Below are 19,140 nucleotides of genomic sequence, written 5' to 3' on the forward strand. Positions count from 1 at the left end.
CTATCAACCTACCAAAGCCATTTCTTTGAAGACTTATGTCCAAAGGATCTGAGCCCCCTTGGGCCCAACATACAGGAACTGAGCCATGACAAATATTATTTGCCTAAGTTCCTTGCTAGCCTGATTTTTCACTTGTCAAGTAACTATAATATGAGGATGTAACTGCTTCCTGATTTGAGCTATTCAATTCTGTTCTGAAACCAGGGAGACTGGTCTTACTTAAACCCTCTCAAACAGAGGCTATACAGTACACAAGCAAAATAAACAACATGCACAATACACAACGTAACACTGCAGTTACAGCGGTAATTCAAATTCTCTGACTGCTATATTCAGTCAAATGCAAAAGGATAGAGGACATACAAGATTCCTGGATGCTCATCTATTTCATATATACAGCTTCCATGCCAACATCCCTCTTCTAAGACTAACAGAGTAACCAGTATATTCTGTGGTCACTGCCCACTCTAGTCTTGGCAGAGATCTAGCAATATTTTCATACAACACTAAAAAAAGCCCCATAAAAATCACAGTGATGGAGATAAGGCATATGAAGGAGGGTCCAATCCATATCTGCTTGCTCCCTAGAACCAACTAGAAGACCACAGCTCAACTATGCCAGCCTCCCCTCGCAGGTCTGTTCCCCTCCAGCCATTGCTTACTGAGATACGAGTGGCTGCTCCCTCTGGTTGAAAGCTCCAGGAGACAGACGCTGCACTGCTGATCACTTCTACGGATGTGAACGTGCACGGGAGCTTTGCGTCCGTCCCGTTCTCCACAAACATCTCCTCCGGGGTGTTGACCTCTACTGCTGATACTTGGACTGCATGGGAAAGGCAAAGAGAAGAAAGAAGGAGAACAAGACACATCAGTGCTGCTTTGAGAATGAGGAAGTTCACATCACACTGCCTAGAAGGGCAGAAGAGAAGAGGCATCAATAACTCTTGCATCGGGTGACTGCACAGACATTGCATTATACCTGCAATCAAACAAGTATAGAGCAGGCCAAGTAGATTCACTTCTCCTTCCTTCTATTATCTGTGACAGGATGTTTTCCACTCACAGATGTTTCCTCTACAACACTTTGTGGAAGTCAATTCTATGGTGCAAAGGATGAGTTTAATACTTTTTCGTACCAGCTGATAGCAGGCATTGTAATAATTAAGCCTCATCAGAGGAACCAACAGCCTGGCCCAGCTATTACTCAGTTTCCTCTCTGGCACACACCTTGTTTCATATCTCCAGATTTTCCTAGCTGTAGGTAAAACAAAGGCTCACCTTCAGAAAGCTGAGGAGCAAACTTCTCTTACTTACAGCTATGCCATCTACTCCTGCTCTCTGCCATGCTCCCAGGTCTGTATGTGCAAGGCCTCACAAATAATCACTCTGTTATAGTTTAGAAGCATGAGAGTACTTTGTTTTTCTACCTTATGCACAGTGAAAACAGCAAGCAGACCACAACCATCCCTCCAAATTTAAAGTAATCAATGTTGATATTGTGCTTGTACTGGTAGTTTTCCTAACAAGTAATATTCATCATCATTTGGAAAACGTGTTGAAGATATGCTTTATCTGGCACCTTCTAAACTGCCAATGCACTATCCCTATCCAGATTTAAGCAGATGCATCACTACATTCATTCAGATTTATGTAGAAAACCAAAGCATGATCTTGTGACATCACAAGAGAATGTCAGTGCTCATGTCACATCCACATGAAAGCAAAAATCTTGTCAAGTCAGGGTGGGTGGGTGCACATGTAACTTGTGTTCCTGGTACCTCAAATATAAGTTTTGATTTTTATTAAACCATGATTTTCAGCATAGAGATGGTAACAGCAGTCTACTTCTGTTCATAGGATTCTATGTTTCTGGGCTCCAGTACCTTAAATCCCCTTGCTAGAACAGGAGAACAAACCTTTCTACTCCATCAGTACCTCAGCTGATTTGCTTCACAGTTTTGAATAAAGTAGCTCAAAGTAGTCAGACCAAACAGAAAGATGCAACTTTAAGACTGTTTAGATAAAATAAAGAAAAACCCACCTGTTGTACTTTGGACCTGATTAGCATAAAAGATTTGATAATCAAGGTGCCGTGGCAAGAACAAACAGAGCTTTGAAGACTACCAGAAGATTGAATCAAGACTGGCTGACAGGAAGATTGAATCAACTTCTGCAAGCAAGAGATGTTGCAAAATGTACAAGTTTGTTTATATGATGACTAACCCAATCATTGTAGTAAAAAATTACTAGCCTTCCTAGATTGTATATAAGCATATGTAGTCCACAACAAATTCAGATTCTGATCACCACTCAGTCCCCCCATCTCTCATCATCACTGATACTCACCTACCTTAGTCCTTAAATCATGAAGTTTGAGGTTTTAGTAATCAGTGAGAGCAACAGCTCTGCAGCCTTCAGAAGTTGGACAGCAAACATCTAACAGAATGGGCATGCAAGGAGGGGTGGGAGGAGCACATCACAGTAATTGCAATAACCAAAAAAAGAAGAAACTACTGTTCATTAATTCTGCTGTTCAGGGTCCGCACTGTTCACTTCCAAAATTCACTAACTCCTCTGTCCCATCAGGTTATCTCTTGATACCTCAAGATTCTACTGTCATCACTGTTCTCATTTCCAAGAGAAAAAGCACTCCAAGGGGGGTGGGAGTAAGGCTGGTGAATTTTCATCATGAGGTTTCTTCAGAGCTTTCTTTCTCTTGTACATGCTCTGACTATGGGCCAAAAAATATTCTTTTGTAAAACAACTACCAAATATTTATTTGGAACATACAAAGACTTCTAGCAATCAAATTAAACGAACTGAGAGCTGCTGTGCTTTATGTATTTTTTCCAGCTAATGGTGTAGAAAAGAAAAAATAAAATAAAATAAAATCCATTGTAGTAAGTCCAAACCACAGAACAAACCTCCCTTTCAAGCATAAAATAAGCAAGATGCCCTCAGTATTTGTGTAGGAAGAAAAGAGTCTGCACAGACATTGTCTGCTTGTACATGGTACAGAGAACTCCTTGCCACACACAGGCAGTGGGTAGCACAGATCTGCCTAATCTAAAGAAGTCACTGTTCTCACTAGAACTGTAGAGAAGCAAAAAATAAAAAGGACTTCTCCCTACTTCTTCCCTAGTCTAGAAAGGAAGGAACTGTGTAATCCTGTACAGAAATTTCTATCAAGGTATCAAGTTTAATTTTCATCTGTCTTATTGCTGGTTCAATTTAATGTTCTTCTTTGCTGATTTTCTCCCCTCTGCCTCTTTCATGGCTTCAAAAAGAAATTTCCTGCTCCTGTTGCCTTACAGCATGAGACACAGGCTCCTTAAAACATAACCTGACTATTTGGTAGAGAAACCACAAGATTTGTCAGTTTTTCACCCTTAGCCCTCTAATCCCATATTTTACTGATATGGTGGCTGTTCCCACTACCTTGAACTCTTTGGCCTCCTCTGTCTTAATAAAATCTACATGGATCATCTCCACCTCTAGCTCTTTCTCCTCTTTCCACATTTACCAGGATTACATCCACCTTCCAGCTCCTACACCTATTTAAATATTCCAGTTGGAGAAAGTTGAATTTTGAGTCATATTTCAGTCACACTTACATACTGCTCTATTCCTCAAGCTTACTCAGCCTTAGTTCCTCTCAAGAGGAAAAAATGATCACAGGAAACTGTCTGAGAGAGAAGAGTGCTATAGGAAGGGAAGGTCAGCAAGGTACACAGGGCAAAAATAAATATTTGCTTTTCTCCCATGCATCCGCCTTGATCCTATCACCCTGTCCTACCATCTGTAGCTCCAGTATTTCCTTCCGAACATCTCATCTAGTCTTCAGCTGCTTTTATTCTTTTCAGCAGAAAAAGTGGTTCTCATTTTCTCACCTATCATCAAAATAATTTGAAAAAAAAAGCCCACCTGTGCCTCTTCAGCGATTTCTTTTAAGTCTCTAGTGTTGTTCAAGCAGTTTTACTCCAACTACAATAACTTTCTCCAGCTCCATTTTCAACCCCCACACTACAATTAAAACTCTCCATCTACATCTTCCTTTCCAGACAATCCTCCTGCTCTTGAAATAGGAAAAGACACTCATATTCTTACTAACTTGCTAACCTTACTTACTAATCTTTTTTTTTATTTTCCATCACAGATCTTCATTCTTCATCAATGCCCTCTCTATACTCAGGTCTCTCTTTCCTCAGTATCTCACCTCAAAGATCTCATTTGCAAAAAAAGTTCAAGCTCCCATCACTGCACTGACTGCTCAGATCTATGTCTCTGCTCAGGATCTGTCTCCTTATATTCTAAGAACAGCCTCGGTCTGACATCTTTGTCAATGCTAAGTTGTCAGCTCAGACTAAATGGGACTAAAGCAGATCTCAGAGCTTTCCACAACTGCTTTTACACTGTGGCAACTCAACACCTGTGCAGCACTTCTGACTTTGAACTCTTCCCAGGTCAAGGCAGAGTCTTTCAGAGTTTCCAGTCACCTGTTCAGCTAACACCAGACTAAAACCTTCAGTTTGTACTTTGGCCTTCATTATTGTGATGTCCTTTTTGCTCTGGACAGATGGACAGTTATTGGTGATGATACAGGGAAGACTGAGAGACAGGGAAGACTGACTGGTGACCAGAATACTAATTTATTATAGACTACATATGCTTATGCACTATTCTAGGAAGGCTAGCGATTTTTTACCACAATGATCGGGTTAATCATCACATAAACAAACTTGTATATTTTGCAACATCTCCTGCTTGCAGAAGTTGATTCAATCTTCTTTCCTGTCAGCCAGTCTTGATTCAGTCTTCAAAGCTCTGTTCTTGCCAAGGCATCCTGATTGTCAGATCTCTTATGCTAATCAGGTCCAAAATACCTTCTGTCTGGAGTTCCCCAACAGACAGTGACAGACCAGTAAGTACTACAATTCCTGGTAACCAAGCTGCTCCAAGGGGGACACTAAGAAAAGGGGGACATCACATATGCAAGATCACTGCTTCCTTCCCTGAAGTGGAAACAACACCAAGCACACATCCCCATTTCAGTATGAAGAGAATCTTGTCTCCAACCACATTATAGTATTGGTCTCATCCAAAACTTTTCAAATCCAAACTGTAGCACCTCCTCCTAAATGCTGTCCTTCAGGCTTGGGAGGATCTGCTCAAAACCTACAAAATCCTTTCACTTCCTTTGAGCCCTCCAAAGCATGTGGTAACTGCATCTATAGGAATCCAACAGTGCCTAAGCTGCCAGTGCTTGGAGATCAACACCTTTTAAAACTGAAGTCATCTTTTCCTACTTTTATTTGTACTCCCTGGTTGCTTACACTTGCCTCAGTGATTTTTTAAAAAATTACTTTGGGCAAAAATTGTTTTTAGTCTACATTTTTTATGTAGAAATATGGTTGACCATTTGGTTTGGTAGCATATCACAAAGAAATCCTTCTGTGCGCTGGAATTTTACACTAACACATAGATAATTAAAATTTCTTTGTAGACCACTGTTTCTACTGAGATCTTGGGTCCAATGAAAACGTTCTGTTAATTAAGACTGTGAACCCACCAAAATAAACTCAATTCCCCTGGATTCAACTCAATTTGATCAGTAGGAGACCTAACAAACCAAGAGAGCAAACAGCTAACACTGTAATCACAGGCACATTATTTCTACCAGCACAAACACAGCCCACATGGAAACTTTCATCACACTGCTAAATACTGGATGCTCATGGCTGCTATCATTCCCATCCTACTCCAGGAAGAGTGTTACACCCCTCTTCTCGAAATGGCTTCGAGAAGAAGCATCAGTTTATTAATTAATACAAGCAACTTGCTTTGTTTATCTTAAAGGCACCCAGTAGTACAGCCATGTATACAGTTTATAAATCAAGTCGCTTATGGATGCAAGGTCTTGACAACATGACAGAAAATTCAGTGTTTCATTATCTTCACTCTGGTCTCCGCATCAGCCCAGAAGTTTCATCAGAGAGGAGGATGTGGTTTTTTCTAATAACTAAGGGTCTAAAGTCACAAAACCAATATACACTTGAGAAGCAGTGCTTTCATTAACAAATACTCTTACTCAATGTCAAGTGTCTTGTGAAACATCTCCTGTTGACAGCATTCTCAACTAGGGTTACATGGCATTTAGTCCTTTCTCCCACAAAGCAGTTGCCCTGTACAATCAGCATGAAACAATAACAGCCAGACCCCTACAAAACATCCCAGAAAGCCAGAACAAAGTTACAGTCCCCAGCTGCAACCACGGGCACTTATGTCCCCACAGACCATTTCTTCACTGTGGATAAAACACCTGGTGGAAAACCTTAGCTTTCCTGCCTTAATAGACAGTAGACATGCCAAAATTGTTCCTGGTAAACTGCACAAGATCTGTCAAAGCACCCAGATGCTGGATAGAATTTCCACACAAAGAGTTCCTTCACATCATTTAGCCTTAACAGAAAAGTAGAACCCACTCCAGCAGTTCCACCATGGTGTACTTCATAAGGACAACAACACACAGATATTAAGAAGCCACATGTGTGCAGCCCCTCCTCATGGAGACTGTCCCCCTGTCACCACAACCTTTATGTCTACAATACCTACATTTACACAGGACACTAAGCAATAACAGCTACAGAAACCATGACTAGACAGAGTCACACCAACCAATCTTGACATCTAAGTTTCAAAGCAACAAATTCCATTGCCTCAAAGGGGGACAGAAGAATTACATTTCACTCTCAAATGCCAATTCACCAGAACAGCTTTTAGCTGCTGCCACAGCACCTCCCCAGGTTGCCAATCTTGTCAAGTAACCCAGGCTGCTGGAGGAAAGAGAGCTTCCTGTCTCCAGTAACACAGCCGGTCCTGCAGCACCCTTCAGCTCCAGGAATCAGAAAGCACAGCTGTGACACCCAGCCCATGAACACCTACCAACTCCTGTCACCATGCTGCTGGAAACCTTCATCCCCCAAGCAGAGACAAGCATCTGCTGAAGAAACATTCATTTTCTCCTGGCCTCTTTGCAAATTCAGCAAAGCTCTGCCTGACTCAACAATGAGGGAAAAAATAGCATCTTGTCACCCCAAGTGAAAGGAAAGCAGTTTCACTGAGAAGTCTTGAGCAGGCTGTGGCTAAGCTGTCAAAGCAGACAATAACATCCATGTATCTCAGCCCTCCATACCTCCATGCATCTACTCTGACAGGACTTAAAATACAAGTCTCCAGAGTCACCAAACTTTGTTACTTCCTTCTCCTCCCACACCTCAGGTCAGCTTTTGGCGTGTTCTCATCCATATGACGCAGAGCTGCTCATTGTTCTGCCAAGGAGCAGCAAAAAGAACCTATGCTGAGATTTACTCTCAAAGCCCATGCTTTAACCATAAATTAAGAAGAAGCATGAGAAACAGCAAAAAATGCTTGAGCTCCCTTGCCAGGCAACAGATTTCTTGTTCAGCCCTGAGGAAATAATTTCACTGCTACATCACTCTCTCAACTCTCTCATCTCATAAAACAGAGATGCTTGTAAAGGTGCTCAGAACTACGAACAAGTAAGCAGTGTAGCTGCACAGCTCCTATTACAGCATCAGTCATATGTCAGGTTTGGGCAGATACTTAGTCTTGAGGCAAGTAACTTCTAGTTACTTGTAGTACTTTTCCCTGGGGATCACAAAGCAACAGTTCCCTGCCTATGCTGCAGGCTGGGACACTAACCAGCAGCTCAGGTACTTTCCAAACCACACATTGCATTTTTCTGCTCAACAGCCCTGAAGTGGTTTTCCTTCCTTGCCCAAGTAAGTTTACAAATGCTCAAATCCAAGCAAACAGTTCTTGTTGACAAATCCAAACCAAAAGAGTGGAGGACCCAAAGGGGGCAAGTTAAGTAAAACTGTTCAAAGTGCAAAGGGTAACTGGAACAGCTGATGGCAGCTGTTCTACCTCTAATCTTGCAATACCAACAGAGTCACTAACAAACATAGCACATTATTTTCTGGGCACAAGGAAAGATGCCAGAAAATGGGAACACAGATTACAGAAAGCCAGAAAAGACAGAAAAATCTCCTTGAAATACACCAGATTTTTCCCCACAAATAGGGAATGAAGCTTACTTAACTAAAGATCTGAAAGAAGCTGGGTAAACATCTCAACACATGGCAGAGAGAATAAAAAAAGCATCCCACCATCACAAGCATTTCCTAAAATTGCTATAGCAATCCACTAAAACTGTCACAACTACTAAGGAAATGAGAGTATTAAGGATCAGAAGTTGTAGACTAAAAAACCACAACCTAACAACAGCAAAACCCAAATCCATGGAGTGGACAGTAGAGACTGACATATTGCTGGCTGGGACAAAAGCTTCCCTCCAGGTTTTTTTCTTTTTTTTTGGTTATTAATACTATCTCAAGTGAAACTATGTTAAAAATACCAGTCATGCTGCCAACTACTGATGGCAGGCAGCATATCTTTTTGACAAAATTCATCATTAGCAGCATGGGAACTACCAATTTCCAAAACAAACTAGGCAGCAGAATTTAGGATGTGGATACACAAAGGATGTGGATACACTGTATGTTCATGAGGACACACAGTGCAAAGCCTACATATCAGACATAGGAAGCTGCCCTTTTCCTGACCCTTTTACAGCAACCAATTCACAAAGCTGCAACCAACTCAGTCTATACACGCCAAGAAACATCTGCAAAAGCTGCACTTTGAACCATCCAAGGTATTAGCAGCATCCCATGAACACTCACTCCCACCTGTCATCATTCCTAAACCAGAATCATGTCCATCTCTTGCAGTATTGGTATTTCCACCAGCCTGAAAGTTGAGCACAGGATTTTCTTCCTGTATACAGAGACTCAATTAAAACCTGCTAAATAAAATCCTACCATTTAACTGAGCAAGAAGATAAATGAAATTACATAATTGAAGTGATCACCCTCCTCAGCTGACAGGGTATTGATGCAGCCAATCTCTTCTGGTGTGACTAGAGGCTTACTTCAGCAGTTCAAGCCAATCCAAAGCCCTTGGAGGACCAGATTCCTTACTAATCCATGGACTGCTGAACATCTGCAGCCAGCTCTGGCAGCAAGCTTGCAGCAATCTCGCACTTGCTAACTGAACTGCTGAGCAAACTCATAACCAGCTATAACCTGCAGCAGCACAACCACAAACCCAAAAGGAAAAGCCCATGCTAAATATTTCAAAGAATTGTTCCACAAGAATTTGTCAGTGGTGGTGCCAATTTAAATAGCTCACATGCACACTCAGAATGAGATGAATCTGATCAGGAACTAATCTGTGTTCAAAACAGCCCTTTCACCATTGTTTTCTTCCAAACCAGACCAACACCCTAGCCCAGTCCACTGTATACTGTTTTCTACAACTGAGGAGGGTTAGGAAGCACCAAGTAGGAGCCTATTCAGCTGGTTTTTCTCAGGAACACTTCTTTTGTGAAGAATTTATGGCCTTCCTTGTAGCACACTACATCACTTCCCCAGTTTACACATGTGGTGATTTCTACAGCCATCCTTTGGATTGGAGTAGTGCCTTCCATCAAGATCCTGCCAGAGCTTGATCTGAACGCCTCAAGACACAGAAACCAGTTTGATTTCAAAACTCTTGCTGCACATACAGCTTTATGGAATTTATTACCAAGTGGGAGCCCTGTTCACCACCTTTCACTTGCACACATTACAAAAACAAGTTACTAAATAACAGGTGGCTTGCAGCCAACTGTAAACGCCTCCAGCAATGGCCATTTCACCCACCTGGAGGTGACCTGCCCTGGTTTACCCCCACCTCATGAGCTGAAAGTGCCACCAACCACTGACAACTGCTACACTGCCCAGAATTTAACCCTCCCTTAAGGATCAGGATCTCAATCTGTTTTGAAACACTGAAGGTAGGGCATATATAACCAGTGTTTCCAGGCAAGCTCCCTTCATGCCCCTTAACACCAGTATGTAAAACATCAGTAAATGTACCACAAAGCATATTTTTCTGCAGGGTTGGAGAAAAGAGAGCTCACAAGAACAACCACAGCCTTCCAGTTTTGCTTATGCACTTTAAGCCAAAACCTAGCAGTAGCACTGAGTGGAAAGTGCCAACTCAACAGATACATAAAAACGCAGGAGTTGAAAGGCACAGCAGCCAAAGGGAACAATATACAAGGACTATGGGCTAACCCCAGCAGGCAGCTCAGCCCTGCACAGCCCCTCACTCGCACCCCCAGTGAGATCAGGGAGAGAACTGGAAGTGTAAAAGTGAAAAAATTCGAGGGTTAAAACGGTGTAACAGGGAAAGCAGAAGCCATCACCCACTGCTTCCATCAGCAGGCAGGTGTTCACCATCTCCAGGAAAGAAGGGCTCTGTCAGGCATAACAGTGACTTGGAAGACAAATGCTGTAATTCCAAACAGCCCCCTTCCTCCTCCTTTTCCCAGCTTTTACTGCTGACCATGACTTCTGTGGTGCCCTCCTAACTCCTCACGCACCCCCAGCCCATCTGCTGTCAGGGAAGGGTGACAAACAAAAAAGGCCTTGGGGTGTGTAAGCCAATGCAAAACAAGTAACCAATGCAAAACATTGTTATCCAGGCTCTTTTCACCAGGTGTCCAAAACTTAGCACCATCCAAGCTAAGAGCAAAATTAATTCTGTCCCAGATTAGTACCAACACATTTATTTGATATAAACATTTTCAATTTAAAAAAAAAAAAAAAAGCTTATTCAGAACAAGTAACAGAATAGCCCTTTAAAGATAAAAGATTGTGAGGAAAAACTTTATTTCTACCTGCAAAAATACTGATGTTAACCTTGCCTTAGGATGCATTGCCACATCTTCTGTGCTATGGGTACTGCTTACTGTTAAACCCTAATCTGAGTAAACACTTGCTTTTTCACATGACTGCTGTTAGAGATAACAGTGAATCACTGCAGATACAGTTCCCCAAGTCTCTTTGCTGGCAATAAAGCCAGTTCAAAACTTCTTGTCCTCTTCTGGCACAGCCTTCTCTTACACAAGATATTCACATCCTCTCCATTGTCCTAATCACTTCTCGTGGGGTGCCACTAACCCAGACCACTAAAATAATACAGACAAATAAACCACACACAACAAAACAAAACAAAATACAAAAGAATATATGCCATAAGGATGTTAATGTTTTCACACACAGAGCTTCCAGCTTTCTGATGTATTCCTAGGATATCCTGAGTTAGCATTCAATAGTTCAAAAATGTATTTTCTTGCATAGCAGTCTGTTTATTTTGTTAATTACATGCAGGTGGTAGAAAGGGCAATATATGCCATACATGATCAAACCACATCACACCACACCACACTTGGAGAACTCCCACTACAGGTGCTAATAATAAGCTTTGGATAGATGACCTGATGATGATCTCTACGGCACTTCTCCAGAAAAACAGTAAGTCTTTAGAAACTACTCAGACTAAAATCTTTCAAGACAAACAGCACAGGACAATACCAGGTTTCATTTTTTTGCTCTTCCATCTCAACTCTGTATGGGATACAGGACATCCAGCACTAGTCAGGACAAGATGGGTTCACAGACAGGCAGTGGAATTGCTGTTAAATACAATTAATTTTAATTCAGATAGCAAGCAACAGAGCTATGCCTACTAATTACACAAGTAATTCTCAGAGACTGAGACTATTGATAGCTGGGGCCACAGAGCATCTGTCCATTTAACCTCATTTTATCACCCAAACATTAAGGTACAGACTTTCCAACATATTCAAGAACTTTTTGTTTCTGCTGCAAGCAAGGTGAGCTGAGAGTTTATCTAGCTTTTGCCTTTGCAGAATCCACTGAGCAGAGCAGGCAAGGCAGTTTTCCCACCTGCAGCATCAGTGGGCTGAGCTTAAAAGGACTAACAGCTTCTGACGGGGGTGACTACAGGAATTCTGACTAAACCTGGCACAGGCACCAAGTGAGCATTGCAACCCTGACTTACACTGTTATTTTCAGGAAATATTTCAAGCAGCAACTGAAATGGGCTGGTGAGCTCAAAGCAGTAACAGGCACTTGAGCTATTTAACATCTCAATGCTCTGCTTGTTACTGACCCATGTGTATGTGCCCACGTGCACTTGTATGAGCGTGTATAAAAGGGGTAGTAGGAGAAAATTAATTTCAAAAATGATCAAGCTTCGTTGGTCTCAAAAAGAATAATAAAAAATATCATAATTATTCTTTCCAGTAATATCTAGACTTTTTTGAGAATATCAGGAGTAATCAGGCACCACCCTCAAGACAAACACAGGCAGGATACCATTTTAAGTCATAATTACATGGCTTACAAATGCACAATTGCAAAATACTCCATTTTCTTGATACTCTTGGCTGTTTGCTCCAGCCTCACTCATGCACATTAGAGATTATACCTAGATTAACAACTTCTGCTACAAAATGTCCCCAGAATCACAGACAGCACATCTGACAATGATCCTTCACTCTTACAAGTAAATGAAGCAACAGGGTTTTCAGGTGACCGAGCATAACGAAGCAAGATGCACTCCTAACCCACACATGCAGGGGCACATATGAAAATAAGCCTAGAACTGTGTTATCTGTGTCTAGCTGTGAAGCAACCGGGCTTGGCAGAGCAGGCTGTGCTGTTTAATGGGGCCTGCACAGCAGAGCACCCTAAGCAATGTTTCTGTCTCACTGCAGGTTATCTGCCACAGGAGCAGGCCTGCCACAGAGCATATGAAGAGGAAGAAGAGCAGGCACGAGGCATGGCAGCCACGTGTGCAGCACATCACCCAGCCACACGCCACACCTGAGAGAGGGAGCAGCACAGCCCGCTGCAAACACCGCTCCTGCTCCTGCCAAAAAAGGCAGGTTTTGATTTCTGAACCTCTCATGACTGGAAAATCCAGCATGAGGAAAGGGAATGGGAAGAGGGCCCTTGAAAAAACATCAGGAGCATGAATGACACAGGCAAGAAGAAATGCACAGCACTGATTATCCAGGACTCCTTAGCACTCCAAACTCAGGAAAAGGTCATCTTTTCCTTCCCATCACCAAATTCTTTTGGGTATGCAAAAGAGGTGAAGAGCCTGCACTCTGATCACTTACTCCCATGTAAAGATGTAAACCTTGCTTTTCACAGCAGACAAGAGGAGTAAGGATGTGCAAGGAGAGAAGAAGCCAACACAGGAATAAATTCAGACCTTCTACAATGACCTACTACTCCCACCTACCCATAGCATTACTATAGCTGTACCTTTTGTTGTGGTCAGGAGAAAATATGCTTCCTTCTTCTCTTGCCTCCGTATGTATTTTCAAAGGTCTCAGTTTTACTGTAATATATGCATATTTCACAACTACCTACTTAATCCTAAATACTAAGTCTGTCTCTGAAGATACACAGGAAGCCTTAGCAATCTCTACTTCTCTATTGCAAAATGCACTCATCTTAAACAAATGCAAACAATGCCCTTCAGGAATAGATTTAGGAAGAGGAATAATAATAGGAATTAGATATTAGGAGGAAGTTCTTTGCTGTGAAGGTAGGGAAGCACTGGAACAGGTTGACCAGGGAACTTGTGGATGCTCCATCCCTGGAAGTGCTCAAGGTCAGGCTGGATGGGGCTCTGGGCAACCTGGGATAGTGGACAATGTCCCTGCCCATGGCAGTGGGATTGGAACAAGATTAAGATTTGTTCCAACCCAAACCATTCTAAAATTCTATGAAATAAATTTTAAGTTCCTTACCACTCAGCACAGTGGTAAGGAAACTTAATAAACCTCTTCCCAGACAGACTTATGATTTTACACAGTTTTCCGGACACAAGAACTGAGGAGGCATCAGGCTTCTTCATGTCTCCTACTAAGGTACTTTACAAAGTTTTACCCACTAAGCAAGTACTGCCAACCCAAAATATTCAGATATTTGGGACATATAATACTGGATATTTCCTCACTGTCCATGCCCAGCATCTACATACAGTGAGCTGGCTTGGGAAATGCATGTAATTTGCCGAGTCCAAGTGATGCATGGAACCCTCTGAGAACACAAGCCACAGCGGAGTGAAGCATCACTCTTGCTATTCCTACCACTCCATAGCCTTGTACTCCTCACTGAAAATATTCCAGAACCATCTGGACGCAATCCTGTGCCATGTGCTCTGAGATGACCCTGCCCGAGCAGGGAGGTTGGACCAGATGACCCCACTCTGGTCTCTTCCAACCCGACCCGTTCAGCGATTCTGCACTTACTCTCCTCCTATACGAGTCATAAGTGCATCACTCGACTGACACAATTCCCCTCCACCCAAATACTTCACCACTGACCCAACCAAGTCATTCACCACAACCCCAGCGTCCCCATTCCTCGGTCACCCCGTGGCTCTCCCAGCAAATGCCACCCGCGTCCCTGGAGCGAAGAACCCACGGCGGTGCTCGGTCCCCGGCTGGGCTCGATGATCTCGGGGATCTTTCCCAAGCTAATGGATTCTGTGGAACCAGCGCTGACACGGGGCCGCCGCGCATCACTGCCCTGGCACCGCGGCACCCCTGCCCTGCCCACGCCGGCTCCCGGGGGCTTTGTCCCCGGCACACCGACCCTTCCCCCGGGGAGGGCGGGGATCCTCGGCCGCCACCGACCCGGCTCCGAACCGGGGGGGCAGCGAGCGGCAGAGCCGAGCCGTGCCCTGCCCGCGGAACCGCCCTCAGCCCCGGGAGCGGCGTTGAAGGGCGAACCGGCGGCCGGCCCTCCCTCGGTCCCTGACTCACCGGCGGTGAGGGCGGCGGCGGCGATCAGCAGCCACGCCGCGCAGGGCCGCCCCGCGCTGCCTCCGCCCGCCGCCATCTTCCAACCGCCGCCACCTCCCCGCGGCGCCCTCATTGTCCGCCCCCGGCCCCGCGGGCACGCCCCCCGCCCCCTGCCCCACCCGTCTATTGGCTGCTGCTGCTGTCATTCACACACACCCCCGGCGCCCCGCTCGCCCCGCCCGCGCCCTGCCCCGCTGCTTCACGAGGATTGGACAAGAGAGCCATCAGTTAAGTCCAGTTGACCTATGGACGCAGGGAACGCGCTGTCCCGCCCCTCAGCCGGGCGCGTCGCTGGCGCCCCCTCGCGGCCAGCGGCCGGTGCTGCGGAGGGCGCGGGCGCTGCGGGGCCGCTCCGGCCGGTGCATCCCGGGGGGCACAGAAACGCTGAATCACAGAATCGCCGAGTCAGTGAGGCTGGAAAAGACCTGTGAGAGCATCGAGCACAACCTATGACCCAACGCCACCATGTCAACTTGACCACGCACCGACTGCCACGTCCCGCCTTTCCTTAAGCACCTCTCCAGCACCTCCCTGAGTGGCCCATTCCAATGTCTCATCAACCTTTCTGTGAAGGAATTCCTCCAAATGTCCAACCTGAACCTCCCCTGGTGCAGCTTGAGGCCATGCCCTCCTTGTCCTGTGGCTGGCTCCCTGGGAGAAGAGGCCAAACCCCACCTGGCTCCTTTCAGATGGTTGTAGAGGGTAACGAGGTCATCCCTGAGCCTCCTTTTCTCCAGGCTGAACACCCCCCGCTCCCTCAGCCACTCCTCACGGGGCTGCCTCGAGCTCTGGTGCTGTCCAACAGTTACCCTGCAGTGCGGGAAGCTTATCCAAGTGCCTTTGGAGGCACGGTACCAACCATTCCAGCTGGCACTGAACCTGTCTGGACAACCACTGAGAGACACAAAACTGACAGTCGCTCCAGTGGAGCTGTGCTTCCCGTAGCCAAGAACACCCGGGAGCTGTGCGGTGACTGTGGCCCGTAAGGACCGCAGCGGTTTCATCACTGTGGTGTGGTGTCCCATCACTCCCAGCTATGGCAGCCTCCTGCCGTGCACCACTCGGCCCAGTTTCCAGCAGGGAAGTGGCAGCAGGAGCAGATCCCGGTGCTCATGGAGTGCCCCCAACCCCAGCCAGCCTCGAGTTCCCCCGGGTGCACGTTGCGGTGCCGGTCTGTCCCAAGGGAAGCGGGAGAGCTGCTGCAAGCTCCGAGCACAGGCAGTGAGTGGTGGCTCCTCCTGCCTCCCCAGACATCCTGCCTGCTGTTCCCTGCTAGCTCAGAGAGCCTGTTTCGGCGTGCACTGCCTGTAAGCACAAGCTCCTTCAGAAGCTCTTCTGCTGCACCAATCGCACAACCACCTTTGCCTTTCGCCTGAAAATACCTGCCAGGAATTTCCCTCTGCTTGCTGACTGTACTCCCAGCTGCTACACGCCCCCCCACCCCGAGACCAAGCTTTCATCCTTCCCTCTTCCTCTTTGCTTCTGAGAACCTCTTTGTTGTGCCGTGTTTTCTCAACCATGCATTTTAAAGAAGTTGCACAAGCTGAGTCATTTCTCAGGGCTATTGCTCACTGCATCCCTGAGCCTCCAGAAGCCTGGGGGGTGCTCTGCTCATGCCCAGTGCTCCATGGATGCTGGTCCTTGTCCAGATCCCTGTGCCATCAGTTCCCCTGCCACTCTCTGGACACCTCATCACATCTGCAGGTGAAAGAGGCCACAGAAAAGGCCACCGTGTGCCATGCTGAGGAGGGCTGTGACAAAGCAAGCCTGCAAAAACACAGGCAGATTATTTTCTTTCCAGCTGTGATGCCAGACACCACCTTAAAATTCTCGTGGGATTTAGAATGTAACAGCTTGTGCATCCATTATTTATACCCTAAGGGGAAGCTCTGGAGCACATTCCTCATCTAACTGTTGTACGTGTTTTCTAGAAACCCAGCCTAGCAGAAATCCAGGGCACCTCTTGGGAATAAGTATCAACAGCACAGGCAACTCTTTATCTTACAGGGAAATATCACCTTGTTTGGTTGGCACCTTATTTGACTTCCCTGGTGGGTGTGTCTTTAGCCAATTCATCAATACCCCGGCTTTCCAAATAGAGCGGAAATTGATGGGCAGTGATAAGACTTTCATTGCAAGCCCTTTTTCCTCTATACTTCCTCTGAGCTCTTCCTTTCCATGGAAGCTCCACCCAACCTTACTGCTCTCCTGGGGGGCTGGAAGCGCTCTTACCAGCATGGAAGCACCTCAGTACTCAGAGATCGCTGTTCACCTCCAGGTCCTTCAGTACTGCACAGTTTAAAACTGTTCAATCCTCTGAAGAGGCCAAGCTTCACCCTTCTGGGTAATTTTGCAAGACAGTAAACCTAAACAATTTTTTTTTTAAATTTGAATTTTTCTTATTCTCAAGTTGACTGTCCTTCACAGAGTTCATATGCTCTCTTTGTGTATACTAAACCTGATTTGGCCACACACAGCCCTTATCTACACTGTCCCTTCCCTGACAGAGCTGAGATCACATTGCCACAGGTTCTGACATTGCCCTGACTTCCCTGTTTGTTGTGCAGTAACACAGGTGTTCAGTACAGAGAACACCTGGGACAATATCTGGTCTACATGCAGCAGAAAATTCTTTATCCAGATAGATATGATCAAATTATTCTCTTCTGCTACTTTCAGAGAGGAAACAGGGTGCTGGGACAGCTTAATTTGTACCAAGGAACATTTATTGCATCTTCTTCCTTCTTGCTGTGCATGTTAGAAACTCAGACCTTTGTTATCCTTATTATTCTTTATTTTGGAGAGGTTTCTAGTAGCTTGCAGGATTTTTGTGTTAAAAAAGGGGGTAATAACTTCTAGGAAGAGAAAAAAATATATTTAGACTGATTTTACATTTTTAACGGCTTTGATTGTTTTCTCTTTAGCCTGCATCTCTGTCCATCCTAGAGGAATTGTACAGTGTACACTGTTTAGTGTGCAAAGATATGCACTCCTGCAAAAAATATCCTACCCAACACACTCATTTTGAATTAGTAATAGAAGAACATGAGAGAAAAGGGGAAAAAACAGGCTCTATTTGCACAAGAAAGCATTGTGTGTTCCCTACAGCAATATTTTTTCTTCTGCAAGTTGAGAGAAACTGTGACTAGCAGATAATGCCACATTCATGTTTACTTTGGTTAAATAGAAACGCAGGGTTTTTTTCCAAAACTCAAGAGCTGGCAGCAGCACAGTAATTGCATACAGACTTTGAAGAGTTTGGGAACTATTTTTCACAGAGTCAGTGTTGTTGAGGCTGGAAGGGACCACTGGAGATCACTCAGTCCAAGCCCTCTGCCAAGGCAGGGTCACCTTGAGCAGATTACACAAGGAAATATCCAAGTGGGGTTTAAATGTCTCCAGAGAGGGAGAATCCATGATCTCCCTGGGCAGCTGTTCCAGACCTCTGGCCCATTAGCACAAAGAAGTTCTGCCTCATGCTGAGTGGAACTTTTTGTGGTTTAGTTTTTGGCCACTGCTCCTCATCCTGGCACTGGGCACCACAGAAAAGAGCCTGGCACCATCCTCTTGCCACCCACCCTTGAGGTATCTGTACATATTGACAAGATCCCCACTCAGTCTTGTCTTCAACAACTTGGCTTTTTCATTGTTCGATTCAGCAGAATGTCTTGGATCACCCAGTAAGCAAGGATAAGTGTTCTCAGGAGAACTTAGGACAAAAAAGGATGGGAATGATGAGCTATTCCAGCGCTGAATGGACGCTAAGGAACAATTTCAGTCATGATAACCTTTCCTGATAACCTTGATACATAAGAAAGCACATAAAACAGAAGCAATTTGTCTCCCTGTCTCTCCCTCCTACCTTTCCCCCAGCTTCTTGGAATATATTGGACTACAGGCAAAATGAGTTTAGAGGCTCTTACTGTACAGAGGCAAAAGCCAAGGTAACAGCGACCTCCACCCTGACCAACATCAGCGTTCCAAGACTCTCTGTTTAAGCAGGTCTCCATAAGATCATCATCTGTAACTTAGAAAGTAACGTTACCTCTACTCGGCTGTGGTACAGTGTGAAATTATGGAAGTGAACCACGAATTTCCCCTCACCGCACTGGGGTTTGTGGCCTGGTGCTGCGGTCGATGGCTCGCCGTGCACGAGCAGCTTTCACACCCACAGGGAGACAGGCCTGCCGCGGGGCCCGTCAGGAGCCTGGGGAGCGCCGGCAGCCACAGGGAAGCGCCTGTGCCCCCTCAGGAACCGGGAGCAGCGCGGGAATTGGGACAGGCCAGAGCAGTCCCGAGCAGGAGCTCACGGCGCCCTTGCA

The 19,140-nt window shown here is 45.2% G+C and overlaps 1 protein-coding gene across 4 annotated transcripts in view; it reads right to left on the bottom strand.

Moving 5' to 3' along the window:
• The window catches only part of MPZL1 (myelin protein zero like 1), a 37,578-nt gene extending 22,672 nt beyond the window's left edge, over positions 1-14,906 (bottom strand). For 3 of the 4 annotated variants that reach the window (XM_059871976.1, XM_059871957.1, XM_059871967.1), the window contains exons 1-2: positions 14,780-14,906; positions 663-823 (exon numbers count right to left, since the gene is read on the bottom strand). In XM_059871976.1, coding sequence (XP_059727959.1) covers positions 663-823; positions 14,780-14,891 — 273 coding nt within the window. In that variant the 5' untranslated portion in view covers positions 14,892-14,906. Of the gene's footprint in view, positions 1-662; positions 990-14,779 lie in introns of those variants that run through there. The other variant, XM_059871948.1, reaches the window with a different exon arrangement.
• Between the last annotated feature and the right edge of the window lie 4,234 nt (positions 14,907-19,140).

This window comes from Haemorhous mexicanus, chromosome 2, assembly GCF_027477595.1.
Source record: "Haemorhous mexicanus isolate bHaeMex1 chromosome 2, bHaeMex1.pri, whole genome shotgun sequence".
Taxonomy (NCBI): domain Eukaryota; kingdom Metazoa; phylum Chordata; class Aves; order Passeriformes; family Fringillidae; genus Haemorhous; species Haemorhous mexicanus.